Below are 15,001 nucleotides of genomic sequence, written 5' to 3'. Positions count from 1 at the left end.
ATATCAATCCATTATTTAAAAAAATGACAACACTTGTATAAATTATCTGAATAAATGTTTGTTTCAAGAAAACCTCTTGTCTTTACATGAATGTACCTACTCACCAATATACTGTATGTTGCAGTGATAAATAGTTTTCTACTTTAAGGCACAACCTTCAGGTATTACATTTTTTTAAATGATTAATTAGCCTATTTATTCAGGTCTGTGTTTCAAAAGCAAAATGATTCTCAAATATTGCCTTTTTATCACAGCTTTCTGTTTAACATATAAGCTAGCTAGTCTTAGCAGGTTGTCACCCTGTCCGCCAAATTGTGATGGTAATAATGAATTGCATACAGAAGCTTGTCATCATTATGAAATCACTACACATTCTGCAGTCAGGTGATGGCTACGAATGATTTTGAAGGAGGCAACGCTGACGAGACTCAGAGGCATTCCAAAGCGTCGACCCCACCATAGAATAGGAGTTTTAATCCTATGAATCAAGTGTCGTAACAGCTATTACACTTGCAAGTCCCTAGCCGTGTACAGTACCAACTACCTCCCCTTCTAGCTAGCCACTGTGATGCCTGAAGCAGTGCTGCGCAAATCAGCAGGAATGACAGTCTTATGTACAATACAAGAACCTATTCACAAGTTAATCGACAACTTTATATGTCCACATCCTTTTTTTGTTTGTTTGTTGGTCCAGCAGTCTTATACCTTCACAGTCAAACACAGTACTGCACAGACACCATGCTGCTAAGCTGTTTTAATGCGAACGCAATCACGTCCTACATCAATTATTTGATTGATTGATGCTAAGCTAAATAAAAGGCTAACGGGTACGTTTCTCTGTATTTGTTTGCTTTCATTCAACTGCCGCTGTAAGCCGACATCACCAACCGCTTTGCTGTTGTGCATGTACGTGTGCGGGCTGGTTTCTGTAGCAGACAGAAAGGATGATGCAACATTGCGCAACGTTAAACCAACAGCAATACAACACACATATGGTGTTCACCAATCAAATGAGGCTGGTGCTATGACCATGAGCACAATAAGAATCACATGGCTCGTCGACTTGTCTGTCTGTGTAGTGATGTGCACGTGACGGTGTGTCTAAAACCAGACAGCCGTACTAGAATGGTCTCGCTCCTACATAGAAACACTATCACCCGTTTCAACCATGCGAACCCTCTTTGTCAGTGTCTAAGTACGGCAACACGTTTTCTGTGAGAAGCTGTAACACTGTTGACTGGATGACTTGTGCTGCACACATTGTAAAACCACATAGAAAAAGCACATAGTGGAGAGAACTCATTTTAAGCATCCTTCCTCCCATCTCTCTTCTTTCGTCCTGGAACGTCCATCCCTTCTTCCTTCTTTCTCTCAGGAAGAGCAGGTGTCGGTCCTGACGTCGCCCTTTTACCGTCGTGTGACCTTGGCCTCGGAGGCTGACCGATCAAATGCTATTAGTCCTGTAGCCCATCCTCGTTGGCTAGACTGGCTCTTAGAAGGGGTTGAGACGGACACCCGTCCCCAGAGGTGAGAAAGGGTTCACTTTGGCCCACATAAGGGCGTCGTTCAATGATATGGCCGATTTACCGTCCTCAAGGAAAAACACAGGGCCCTGAGTGAAGAAAGGAAAAACACAGCACTACTTTTATTCTTCTACCATTGACCTTATCACCATGGCCTGCAAAACAGTTTAAAGGTTGTAGCAACGTCATCTTTCTCCCCTTGACTCACCAGAGGAAGTGATTGAGACACACTTGAAGCAGAAAGGCACTTCAAATCGTCGCTGTGGATACAGCTTGAGCAGCAATTTACTGATTACCACCCACATAGTGATTACCCACCACTAGGGGACTACAAATAGTAACCACTTATGGGTTATATATAGCATGGTCCTCTTTATAAGGGGTTAGAAAGCATGGCGGTTTCGGTCTGGGTTGCTGCTGAGCCCTTTGTTTCCCTGACCCAGATTAAGCCTAGTCTCTAACCAAATTCTGTGTCCTCCAAACTGTCCCTTTGTGACCAACGTATTTTTCTGAATACACTTTGATTCATTAATTGGTTGATTGCTTGAGGCTGACCTGTATCCTGAGTCCGGTAAAGCAGGAGACCTGGACGTCAGAGTGGCTGGGCAGGTTGGAGCCTGTGACATAGTCGTGCCCCTCCAGGCCTCTGAGTGGCTCCTCCTGGAGCCTGTCTAGCAGACGGGCGTGCTCTGCCTTCTGGGCCTCTGACGGAGGGGTGTAGGGAGCCTCATCAGGACCCCTGGAGCTGGGTGGCATGGAGACAGAATCAAATGATTCAGACAGGTAAACACTGGTGTGTTTTAATGTCAGACTTTGAACCTCAAACTGTCTTGAGTTTGCTAGTCCAATACTTGGACGTGATGACTAACGTATTTGCCAGGCCAGAGTAGAGTATATCAGAGTCATGGATTGATAAGACAATTCTTCTACTCACTTGATGAGAGACTGCGTGCAGGCCATCCATGCCTCCAGCTCTACAGAGAGTTGCTCTATCTGTAAGGGAACAGACACCTCTCTCCTCTTCATCAACTGACTGGGGAGGAAGGTGAGAGGTCAGAGATAGGGCTTTTAAATTCAACATTGAATTGGTGATGTAGGTTCAACACAGACATTTAGAAAGTGCTCCATAATGTGTTTTTTGGCGTCTTACCTGGTGTACTCGTAAAGTGCAGGAACAATGCTGGAGTACTGTCTTCTGATGGCCAACAGTGCACCGATGTAGCCAGATAGGATGAGCAGCTCACTTCGAGCTCTATGACACAGAAAGAACATCCAAGGTGAGAGGGCTGAGGACCAATCTACAGCAGCAGACGTTCTTATCCAGAGTGACTTACAGGAGCAATGAGGGTTAAGTGCCTTGCTCAAGGGCACATTGACAGATTTTTCACCTAGTCGGCTCAGGGATTCGAACCATAAACCTTTCGGATGCTGGCCCAACACTCTTAACCACTAGGCTACCTGCCTAGACCCAGGTGACATTGTCTCACACATTCTGATTCCCATTCACTTACTCAGTGAACTTGGCAAGTATGAGCCGGTCCGTTCTAATGTAACCCAGAAGGTCCAGGATAGGATGCACAGAGTCTACGGTCCAGTCAGAATCGCTCAGCTGTTCTTTGACGTGGGCGATGCCAACAAGCAGGGCTGCCTCGGGTTCTGGACTCATTAGATAGTACTTGACAGCGTTGAAGATGTCTCCCTCACTGACAGCAGACTCAGCTAACCCCTGACACTCCTCCAGACTGGGAAGACCACACTGAAACAACACCACCAATTATTAACATGCGTTTTTTTTACTTCAATGTTGTTATTGACATTTTCATGTCATATTGTCGATTGGTCTATTTCTATGTTCTTCTGTTTAAACAATTAGGGCCGGTTTCCTGGACCTAGTTTGGACTAAAAAGGATGCTCAATGGGGAATATTCCCGCTGAATTTCAGCACCAACTTTTTCATGGATTTGGTCTATCTCCGAGGAGCTCCCAGGGTAGAAGGCACACAGCTTGGCCAGCAGGACCTCATTGTCTGGGATCATCTGGAGAAGGTCAGCTGCCAGGTCCCTGGGAAGGAGGAGGGTGGTGACATCAGTCTAGTTGTTGGATTGCAGAGGACACATCCACACATCCCTTTGAAAACCTAAGCAGTCTTTATGAATACAGAATAAAGTCAAATCCATTCTTGCAGTAAACATAGGGTTATGATACATGAAACGTATGTAATACCTGCTTCCAACAGATGGAAAGCTATGAGAGAAATGAGAGAATAAACAAATGCACTTTATATATTCACAATTTTATTTAGGCAAGTCAGTTAAGAACAAATTCTTATTTTCAATGAAAGCATAGGAACAATGGGTTGCCTGTTCAGGGGTAGAACAACAGATTTGTACCTTGTCAGCTCGGGGGTTTGAACTTGCAACCTTCCGGTTACTAGTCCAACACTCTAACCACTAGGCTACCCTGCCTCATATGGAGAATATATATATAACCTAACCTGTCATGTTCATTAGCCCTCTCATGGAGAGTTGTAATTGGGTCTTACCAGGTGGGTGCGGTCATGTACTTCCTGGCTAGTAGCTCCAGGACGTAGTGAGTGGCCTGATTGGCTGATTCTCCCAACACCAGCCCTACACACACAGCCAGCTCCAGCTCATTACCCCGGATCAGACTGGCCATGGCTAGCTGTGGGGGACACACAACAACATGATAGGTTATGCATCTACTAAATATGCCCATTTACATTCACAGGCATTAGTGCTCTGTAGGTTTTTTCTCCAGCCCTACACGTAAATACCTGATTCAGCCAATCAAGGGCCAGAGGCCACTGATTAGTAGAACCGGGTGTATTGGGAGTATGCAGGAGGGTAGCTCATGCCCATCTTTAGGTTTCAGGTGCACAACTAGCATGCGCAACAGTGAATGTTATGTGTGTATTACAAGAGAACATACATACGTAACCTTTGACGCCATCATGCCCTGTCTGTGTGTTTACCTCAGTGTTGTCCACAGCCAGGTGACAGCAGGCCGCCAGCACAGCACGGCCATCTTGGAAATACCACTCCGCTAGCTCCTTACATGCACAGTGCAGTAGCCTGGAACAACAGAGATTACACTTCACCCTCACAAGCCTGGGGTCACGAGGGGATATTCAGTTGCCCAGTATGGATGCAATGCACCATGGACAGGATGGTGATTACGTATGCGTATATTTTCATGTGAAAAGGACACACCCGTTATATGCCTGTATGTCGTCGCTGTCTGTAGTGGTTGTATGGTTGATTACGGCGGTCTGAGGCACGTGGATGTTGCCTTCACAAGCTCCCTGTACAAGAACAAAGGTATGACGTACGACAGCAATTTGGCTGAATTAACCTTCATCAATCCAGATAAGTCAATTAACATGGTGGTATGTTGTTCTCTCTTTTAGAGAACAGGGCTTCCGATTGGAACCAATACATGTTTTATATTATGTTACTTCGTTTTCTAATTATACAATTAATCAAAGGATGTCAATGTCGACATACCTGAGCCACTAGCAGCGCCTCGTTCAGTTGACCCCTGGCAGTAAAGAAGCTGACCAGCTTCCTCACGTCTCCCGTGGCGATGCAGTACGGGATGACATCGTGGTTTTCTTCCTGCATCAGCTGGTCGGCTCTTCTACGAGGACACATGCATTGAGCAAGGAAGTCAACAACCCCTGTTGTGGTTCTAATTGTAAGCCGCTCTGGAGAAGAGCGTCCGCTAAATGGCTCAAATGTACACGTAACCATAAACATGCCTCTTGAAAAGACAAACTAACTCAAAACATACCGTTGCATGAGTTTCTTCCAATACTTTATGGATACACCAGGGGCAACTGACAATGCCTTGTCCCACTGACAAACACAGAAAACATGACAGACATCATCATTATGTACAGCAATTAATGCTGTGTTAATTGTTAATTTGACACCCTTTATTAGGGACATACTGTAATGCCGTATGACTCCATGTATTGTTCCTGATACACCCATAGTTGTTCTACACACAGAAAAAATATGCTATCTAGTATCAAAAATGGTTCTGCGGCTGTCCCCATAGGAGAACCCTTTGAGTAACCCCTTTTGGTTCCAGGTAAAACCCTTCTACACGGAACCCAAAAGAGTTCTACCAGGAACCAAAAATGGTTCTACCTGGAAGCAAAAAGGGTTCTATCTATGGGGACAGCCGCAGAACCCTTTTGGAACCCTTTTCCCCCTAAGAGTGTAGCCTAGGGCCTATAACGAATAGGTCCATTACCTCTCCCAGTTCCACCATGAGTTCACAGTATCTCTGGATCTGCCCCAGTCTTAGATGGATCTCTGCTGCGTCTCTCAGTCTCTCCTCTTTACTTGGAGCCCCGATCCCCCCGCCGAACTTAGACATCTTCACTATGGTCAATTCCTGGGCCTCAGACTACAGAACAGACACATTGAAATGTGTACTGTAAGTGAATAGTCGTGAAACGTTTGATGTTCTTTTGAAAAACGAACCCCTTAGAAATATGACTCATACGCTTGGTCCAAAATCACTCCATCCCCCTTTCCTTCGGCCCTAACCCTTGGATGTTTGCAGATCTGAAGGGACTGGATCATGTGTGAGATGAGACAGTCAGTCAGTCAGTGGTCGACTTACGGTTTTGAAGCGGACCAAGTGTTTCATGTGCATGACGCCCTTGCCGTAGCTCTGGGGAAGCAGACTGTCGTCCTGCCCATTGATCACTGACACCAGGTCCCACAGGTTATGACTGCCCCCTGGTGGCTGGAGGAAAGAACACAGAAAAAGTATTCATAAGCACTTCATAAGAGTAGGTAGTATGTACAGTACATAATACATGGGGATTCCAGTATATATATACTACCAAATAGGAGAACTAACTTGAAGGGTTATCTATAGGTTATTTGATACCTGATGACATAAAATTATACCAAGAAAGAAACGACTATACTTCAATCAAACCAGATTAAAACCATGTGTCTGGACTACAGGAATGGAATAACTAAATGACTGTAAATAAAGTGCTATTCATTTAAGGAAAATTGCGAGTAAATATACTCACAGAGAAACATTCAGAGAACCACCTGAGTTTCTTCACCCGTACTTCACTGGAGAGTTTATCCAGCTCCTGCTTGATGTCTCTGGACACCTTCCCACAGAGCAGAGGGGTAGCACCAGGTACCATGGCCCGATCTGGAGGAGAGGAGGGGATAAAGTACTCTACCATACAGACACACACAGGTTCAGAATGATGTCAGATCAGATGAATTGTTCTTGTGAGGATATGTCGGGTTTGGACTGATAAATATCAAACGCTAAGCGCAGTTCCTGGTGAGTAAAGTTACGCTCCCTATATTTTCAATGCATTTTTTCAGCAAAAGGTGGGTAAACGCTGGCACAAAATAAGGGTGTTTACGTGCCTTACCCTCCACTGTACATGTTCTACACAACACATTTCTTCAGTATCGGAACATCTGACTGACCCGTGTTGCCGATGATGTCATCCCAGCTGTGGTCAGCCAGGACGTTGACCAGGAGCGGAGCGATGAGCGGAGTGAGGGACCACAACCTGACTGTAGAGTCCCGGGAACATGAGGCCATGGTGAACGGACGGCTGGGGTGGCAAGTCAGGCCTGGAGGAATCAGATCAGGTTGCAGCATTACAGACACAGTGTCAGTGTAGAAACAGTACCATATATTTCATTTCACATCCATTGGCCTCTATAAAGCATAGCAGGTTTCCCCAACTGGTGGTCCACAGATTATTTTATTTGGCCCCCAAAGTTTCTGAACAAGTCCCCCCCCCTCTTGTTGGACATAAAAGGCTGTGAAAACACCAGCAAATCAGCTCCAAGTGATTTGAATTTTGACTCCCACGCATAATAGAGAGAGATATGTGATTGTATGCAAACGCAAGCAAGGTTTGAGATGATAATGTTTTAGTCAAATATGATATGTTTGCAGTTTGCAGTCTAGAAATGATCCTGGGCCCGTGGCTGAGTCTATTTGATGATGGCTGCAGTGTGGTGTTCCTGATTCATTACTGAGGTACCATAAACATCAGCGCCATGGTCGTAGCAGGTGTCCAGGCAGGTTCCGTCCCTGGTGTCCCAGACTTTAATGGTGTAGTCCCAGCTGCCGCTGGTCAGCAGGTAGGGCACCTCCGTGTTCCACATCAGGCCTCGGACAGGAGCCTTGTGACCACTCAGCACGTTGATACAGGCATCCTGGGTATAATCCCAGATACGCACAGTCCTGGAGAGGGGGGAGCGGAGCGAGAGACAGAAAGAGAGAGAGAGTGTGAGAGAGAGAGAGAGAGAGAGAGAGAGAGGTTATATGCGGACTCCCATATACATAATAGAGTGACTACTCAAACCAATGGCATCTGTATTGATAATGGTAGCATATCAAATACTGTAACTACCATGTTTAACTGTGTATCAGTACAAAGCGTTTGCCATACATTATTCAGGTACTGTTATACATTGGTGGATGTGATAAATCACCCTAATGCAATGTGCTGTGAGACTCAGTGAAAGAACATATATGAGTAATGTATTAATGTGCTGCGTGTACCCGTCATCTGAGCCACTGCAGAGAATACCCTCTCGGAGAGGAGACCAGCGCACGTGGAACACCTTGGCCAGGTGACCCGTGAACACCTTGAGTGGCTGGTCAGAACTGGTGGCCAGGTAGTACACACGCACGTTTTTATCCTCACATCCCGTGGCTATCATGTCTCTGGGAATGGAGAGAGAGAGAGAGAGAAAGAAAGAAAGAAAAAAAAAGAGTGAGAGAAAGAAAGAGAGAGAGGGATAGATACAGAGAGAGACAGAGAGACAGAGAGACAGAAAGAAAGAAAGAAAGAGAGAAAGAGTGAGAGAGAGAGAGAGAGAGAGAGAGAGAGAGAGAGAGAGAGAGAGAGAGAGAGAGAGAAAAAAGATAGATCTAGTAGAGTATAGGTAACTAACTACATCTTCCAGTATACCTGTTATACAGTATGAAAGGTGAACTACACAAGTGGACTCTTACTTGTTATTCTGGCTCCAGTCACAACCAAACACAGCAGCAGGGTGCTTGTACTTGTGTAAGACCCTGCCATCGATGGTCCTAATGATGCAAAAGCCGTCACCACTACATGTGGCTATTCTTTTAGAGTCCTTATGGCTCCATGCGATACAGAAGATACCATGATTCCCATGCTGTTGAGTACACAAGGGAACAAAAAGGCTGTGACATAAAAAAATATATTGATAAACTAAAGAAATTATTGATAAATCACTCTATTCTCCTTTTCACACTATCAGGCCGACCCGAACAAACTGCTGGATAGTGGATGCGTAACCAGGCTAGCTCAGTACAGCTTGGTTTGGTTTAACTCGGTTCTGCTCAGTAGTGTGAAAAGCCCTTAAGACTGTCATGTTTTTGGTCGGGGTTGTTGACGCACCTCATTGAACCGTGTGATCATCTTGCCTTTCTTCACATCCCAGATGAATGCACCGTTCCGGGACGTGGCTCCGGCTATGCAGTTCAGGTCTCCTTTCGAAGAACACACACGAAGATAACAAGAGACATATTTACGGCTTCCAAATGAACGAACGCAAGAAAGCGCAACATATTTCATAGCTTGGTTTGAATTGTTTTTTAAAAAGTGCATTACGTTGACTTCTTAATTTATATTCAGTAAATCATTACTAACGGGAAAGAACTCAAGGTAACACTTTACATGAAAATATATACTTAAGGCGTTCATAAAACATCTATTCATCACCAGCAGAGCCGTTTTCAAAATAAAAGTCAATATGATGAATTATGGTATATAAAGGGTGTTTCGAATTAGAGCATGGGAAGGTTCGGAGTATGAGCGTATATCAAAATATGCGATATGGGACATGGGGGCACTTCTCAGATGAAAGAAGGTTCAGTGAATGGGGAGGTGCAGCGTGAGGTAATACAGTGGGGGTAGGTGCAGCGTGAGGTAATACAGTGGGGGAGGTGCAGCGTGAGGTAATACAGTGGGGAGGTGCAGCATGAGGTAATACAGTGGGGAGGTGCAGCATGAGGTAATACAGTGGGGTAATACAGTGGGGGAGGTGCAGCATGAGGTAATACAGTGGGGAGGTGCAGCATGAGGTAATACAGTGGGGGGTGCAGGTGCAGCATGAGGTAATATAGTGGGGGAGGTGCAGCATGAGGTAATACAGTGGGGAGGTGCAGCATGAGGTAATACAGTGGGGGAGGTGCAGCGTGAGGTAATACAGTAGGGGGAGGTGCAGCATGAGGTAATACAGTGGGGGAGGTGCAGCGTGAGGTAATACAGTGGGGAGGTGCAGTGTGAGGTAATACAGTGGGGGAGGTGCAGCGTGAGGTAATACAGTGGGGAGGTGCAGCATGAGGTAATACAGTGGGGGAGGTGCAGCGTGAGGTAATACAGTGGGGGAGGTGCAGCGTGAGGTAATACAGTGGGGGAGGTGCAGCGTGAGGTAATACAGTAGGGGAGGTGCAGCGTGAGGTAATACAGTAGGGGAGGTGCAGCGTGAGGTAATACAGTGGGGGAGGTGCAGTGTGAGGTAATACAGTGGGGGAGGTGCAGCGTGAGGTAATACAGTAGGGGGAGGTGCAGCGTGAGGTAATACAGTAGGGGAGTGCTTCTCAAATGTCATGTTTTATGAGTTCTCCACACTCTCGTCCTCACAAGAACGTCCTCGGAGAATGCACTCGGAGCACGACAATGTGGAACACGGTAGAAAACATATTGAGAAACACCCAAAGTATTATGGTCTGCGTGTGTTCTCTCCCCATGTCTTACCAGGAGCCCAGGACAGGGAGTAGACCACACCCTCGTTGCCGGGAGACGTATTAACCGCCGTGAGGGTGTTGATGTCCCACACCTTAATGGTCCCGTCAAACGAGGCTGTCGCCAACAGGTTGGGGTCGTCTGGCTTGAATTTACAGTCAAATATGGTCTCAACGTGACCCTGAGAACAACATATTGTTTCATGGTCAGGTCTGCTTCAACATGAACTGGATTGGGAGTTATGTACAACAGAAATGCAGACACAAACAAGAAATAGAAGAACGCCCTTAGCATCATCCCAATTCCCCTACCTCCCTTGCTACCACTTGTCCTGCCTTCTTTTCACCCCCCCAATCTCTTCCCCTCCCTCACCCCAATCTCTTCCCCTCCCTCACCAGGTCTCGTAGGAAGTCCCACTTCTTGGCTCCCATGTCGTAGAGCCCCACCCCTCCATCCACGAAGCAGCAGACAGCGTGGCCCGGGGGGAGGGAGAAGGCCTGGTTCTGGGATAGAGTAGGAGGAGGAACAGCCTCACTGGTGGATGATGTGTACTGGTTCTTTGTCGGGGAGATGGAGCTCAAGGCTGAAAAGAGGGTGGGAGGCAAATAATGGCGGGGCCAGGAGGGGTCAGGAGGGGTCAGGTGATAGCAAGAATGGGGAAAGCACACACTATGCCATAGAAAAGTTACAGTTTTTCCAAGAGATATAGCAATCTTACTCCACAAGATCAGTCATTCATATCCAAAACTCTGAAGTTATTGTTCCCTTGTAGAAAAAAGGGATCCAAAAGGTTTCTCCTATTGGCACAGCTGTAGATAGCCCCTTTTTTTCTAAGAGTGTGCTGCAGACTGTGGATTCTACCCTAATCTGTGGATTATCAGTAGTGTCTCAGTAGTGTGTCAGATGCTTACATTTCTTGGCTGGGGGAGAGTTTAACACATGTAAAGCATGGAAGCCGGTCTTCTTCAGTTTAAAGTTGTCCAGCGGTGTAGATCTGGACACGTTCCATATCCTCAACACACCGACTTGAGAATCTGGGAACAGAAGGAACACGTTGAAACAGTTCTAAAGGCCTGAGACTTACACACCTGACCTCTAGCTACCTACACTGATAAACATACCCTACCTCGTGACCTTACCTTAACCCCCCAGTACCCTACCCCTTATACCCTACCCCCTAAACGCTACCCCCATTTCTTTACCTCTAGTGATGAACATGCCGGGGGCGCTGAGGACACAGCTTTCCCCTCCCCCTACACCCTGCACCCTAACCCATTGTACCCTACCCGTAAACCCTACCCCAATATGTCCTTACCTCCAGTGATGAACATGCCGGGTGCACTGGGGACCCAGGCCAGACACTGTACAGAGGCAGCTGAACTGGGGAAGCTGAAGGTAGTGACACAGGTGAGCCCCTCTGAGTCGACCATTCGGATGCCATTATGCAGGTTGGCCACTAGGAGGTAGTCTGTAGAAAGGGGATCCCACTCCAATGCTGTGACCGGGTCCTCCTCGTCCGTCCCCTCTAAAGACTCCGGGCGCAACACGTGCTTCTGGTTTTTAGTTCCTAGGACAGGAGAGGAGACCTGCTGCATCAACTGACTAAATAAAGTCACCACAGCCCCAAATGAAATACCTGGAGGTACCAAATAAAGGTTCTCATGTGGAAGAAACAGTCAATAAATACATATTTAAAGGTTGTTTTTTCTTCTTGGCACTGATTCGGCTGATAGCAGCTATTTCGAAGAAGGGTCTACAGATGTAAGATCTTAATTTGATCACTCTTGTTGCTGAGAATTTTCCTGCACCACACATTTGCCTGCAAATTTGCCCTAACAAAAAATGTATCAACCTCTACAAAATATATCCATTAGTTATAATCCACATAATAATTCACATTTCCTGTCGCTGCAGGATTATTTTCCTGCTGTAGCAAACTGTCTCAAATTTAGATCCTACATCTGTACTTGCAATAATTGTGATATGTGGTTGTTTACCGACTAAATGATTGTAAGTCGCTCTGGATAAGAGTGTCTGCTAGCTAAATGACTCAAATGTAAAATAGTTTGTAATAGGGAAACGCATGCCCAGTTCTTTCACATCAGTGAAAATGAAGGAGATAAGGAGAGGAAGCCACTTTAGACAATTGAGACGCAGCCACAGTCTAGACTATCTATAGACTATTGAGATGCAGCCTCAGTCTAGACTATCTATAGACTATTGAGATGCAGCCTCAGTCTAGACTATGTGTAGACTATTGAGATGCAGCCTCAGTCTAGACTATGTGTAGACTATTGAGATGCAGCCTCAGTCTAGACTATCTATAGACTATTGAGATGCAGCCTCAGTCTAGACTATGTGTAGACTATTGAGATGCAGCCTCAGTCTAGACTATGTGTAGACTATTGAGATGCAGCCTCAGTCTAGACTATCTATAGACTATTGAGATGCAGCCTCAGTCTAGACTATCTATAGACTATTGAGATGCAGCCTCAGTCTAGACTATCTATAGACTATTGAGATGCAGCCTCAGTCTAGACTATGTGTAGACTATTGAGATGCAGCCTCAGTCTAGACTATGTGTAGACTATTGAGATGCAGCCTCAGTCTAGACTATGTGTAGACTATTGAGATGCAGCCTCAGTCTAGACTATCTATAGACTATTGAGATGCAGCCTCAGTCTAGACTATGTGTAGACTATTGAGATGCAGCCTCAGTCTAGACTATCTATAGACTATTGAGATGCAGCCTCAGTCTAGACTATCTATAGACTATTGAGATGCAGCCTCAGTCTAGACTATCTATAGACTATTGAGATGCAGCCTCAGTCTAGACTATCTATAGACTATTGAGATGCAGCCTCAGTCTAGACTATCTATAGACTATTGAGATGCAGCCTCAGTCTAGACTATCTATAGACTATTGAGATGCAGCCTCAGTCTAGACTATCTATAGACTATTGAGATGCAGCCTCAGTCTAGACTATCTATAGACTATTGAGATGCAGCCTCAGTCTAGACTATCTGTAGACTATTGAGATGCAGCCTCAGTCTAGACTATCTATAGACTATTGAGATGCAGCCTCAGTCTAGACTATCTATAGACTATTGAGATGCAGCCTCAGTCTAGACTATCTATAGACTATTGAGTGCAGCCTCAGACTATCTATAGACTATTGAGATGCAGCCTCAATCTAGACTATCTATAGACTATTGAGATGCAGCCTCAGTCTAGACTATCTATAGACAATTGAGATGCAGCCTCAGTCTAGACTATGTATAGACTATTGAGATGCAGCCTCAGTCTAGACTATCTATAGACAATTGAGATGCAGCCTCAGTCTAGACTATGTATAGACTATTGAGATGCAGCCTCAATCTAGACTGTCTTTAGACATTTGAGATGATGACTCAGTCTTACCTGGCTGGAAGATGGAGAGGCTCCCGTCCGTGTGTCCAAACACCACCTTGCCCTTCTTGACGGGGTGCCAGCGGAACAGACAGATGTCGGACAGGAAGCTGTGTGCCTCCTTGTGGATGGTGACGCCGGCGTCCAGCCCGCTGATGGCCCACAGATAGAGAGGGCCCCGATGGGACACAAACGCCACGCCGTCACCTGCGTTCCAGCACCAGCTCAGAGACGCTGGGATGCCTGGGTGATGGTACACAAGGGTTAGAGACACATTAGATACACACACACACACACACACACACACACACACACACACACACACACACACACACACACACACACACACACACACACACACACACACACAAAACACACACACACACACACCAAACACACACATTCATCCACCCACCCACACACACACTCTCTCTCTCCTAGAAAAACAAATAACACCAAACATCCCAGCCGTCAGCCATCTCCCTCCTGATAGGAGTCAGTGTAGCAGCAACAATAGCCAGTCCTAATGACATTACTAAGCACACAAACACTTCACTACACTGAGTCACCCTCCCAAGGCAACCCAACCTACTCTCTCTAGCCTCTGTGACACATCTCCCATCAGTAGTGTCTAAAGAGGAGCCTACTCCCAGGTAAACTCCCTTACCACTGGTCCACAGTCATTCCTCATTTCCATTCTGATGAAGAACCAGTATCTTTTGCGTTATACAGACCACGTGTCTCTATAGTTCAGTACATTTGGTGTTATCTAGTCTGGCCACAGCTTTCCGCTCCACCTTGTTTCACTCTGTTTCAAAACGTTTTCTCCCTCCTGAACACCCACCTCTGGCCCACCCACTCCCCTGTACATCTGCCTCCACTGGGCATAGTTCATTATCAGTACCTTTGGTGTTATCCAGCCTGGCCACAATCTTCTGCTCTGCCACGTTCCAGATGATGAGCAGGTTGTCAGCGCTGGCGCTGGCAAACACCTCGGGGTTGTGTGGGCACCACGATATGGCCGTGATGGTCTTCTTGTGCTCTGACATGATGGCTCGAAGCTTGAACTCATTGTATCTGTGGTCCAACTGCATGGGTGCAGATGGGAACGACGAGGAATACATTGGTATTGGTGTGGCATATGTAAACAGATGGGGTGGCAGAGATAACGATAGATAAGGAAAACGTCAATGGCAGAAATCACTTGCAGATTAGACATCTCTTTTGCGTGTCCTTCCGACAGGGAAGGGAGAGAGC

General features: G+C 46.1%; 1 protein-coding gene across 3 annotated transcripts in view; it reads right to left on the bottom strand.

Moving 5' to 3' along the window:
* Positions 1-21: 21 nt before the first annotated feature.
* LOC112234532 (WD repeat-containing protein 17) overlaps positions 22-15,001 on the bottom strand; it is a 37,799-nt gene continuing 22,819 nt past the window's right edge. For 2 of the 3 annotated variants that reach the window (XM_042329699.1, XM_042329700.1), the window contains 26 exons: positions 14,649-14,832; positions 13,757-13,987; positions 11,651-11,902; positions 11,247-11,369; positions 10,731-10,918; positions 10,348-10,516; positions 8,986-9,077; positions 8,571-8,740; positions 8,115-8,279; positions 7,591-7,793; positions 7,022-7,171; positions 6,601-6,731; positions 6,177-6,302; positions 5,802-5,957; positions 5,334-5,398; positions 5,048-5,180; positions 4,754-4,845; positions 4,516-4,615; positions 4,066-4,205; positions 3,747-3,767; positions 3,473-3,584; positions 3,035-3,279; positions 2,674-2,775; positions 2,458-2,556; positions 2,079-2,268; positions 22-1,612 (listed from right to left, as the gene is read on the bottom strand). In XM_042329699.1, coding sequence (XP_042185633.1) covers positions 1,493-1,612; positions 2,079-2,268; positions 2,458-2,556; positions 2,674-2,775; positions 3,035-3,279; positions 3,473-3,584; positions 3,747-3,767; positions 4,066-4,205; positions 4,516-4,615; positions 4,754-4,845; positions 5,048-5,180; positions 5,334-5,398; positions 5,802-5,957; positions 6,177-6,302; positions 6,601-6,731; positions 7,022-7,171; positions 7,591-7,793; positions 8,115-8,279; positions 8,571-8,740; positions 8,986-9,077; positions 10,348-10,516; positions 10,731-10,918; positions 11,247-11,369; positions 11,651-11,902; positions 13,757-13,987; positions 14,649-14,832 — 3,759 coding nt within the window. In that variant the 3' untranslated portion in view covers positions 22-1,492. The remainder of the gene's footprint in view (positions 1,613-2,078; positions 2,269-2,457; positions 2,557-2,673; positions 2,776-3,034; positions 3,280-3,472; positions 3,585-3,746; positions 3,768-4,065; positions 4,206-4,515; positions 4,616-4,753; positions 4,846-5,047; positions 5,181-5,333; positions 5,399-5,801; positions 5,958-6,176; positions 6,303-6,600; positions 6,732-7,021; positions 7,172-7,590; positions 7,794-8,114; positions 8,280-8,570; positions 8,741-8,985; positions 9,078-10,347; positions 10,517-10,730; positions 10,919-11,246; positions 11,370-11,650; positions 11,903-13,756; positions 13,988-14,648; positions 14,833-15,001) is intronic. The other variant, XM_042329701.1, reaches the window with a different exon arrangement.

Source organism: Oncorhynchus tshawytscha, linkage group LG11 (assembly GCF_018296145.1).
Source record: "Oncorhynchus tshawytscha isolate Ot180627B linkage group LG11, Otsh_v2.0, whole genome shotgun sequence".
In the NCBI taxonomy this organism is placed as follows: Eukaryota; Metazoa; Chordata; class Actinopteri; order Salmoniformes; family Salmonidae; genus Oncorhynchus; species Oncorhynchus tshawytscha.
Note: the sequence above shows the minus strand (reverse complement) of the source record. Positions and strands in the feature narration are given on the sequence as shown.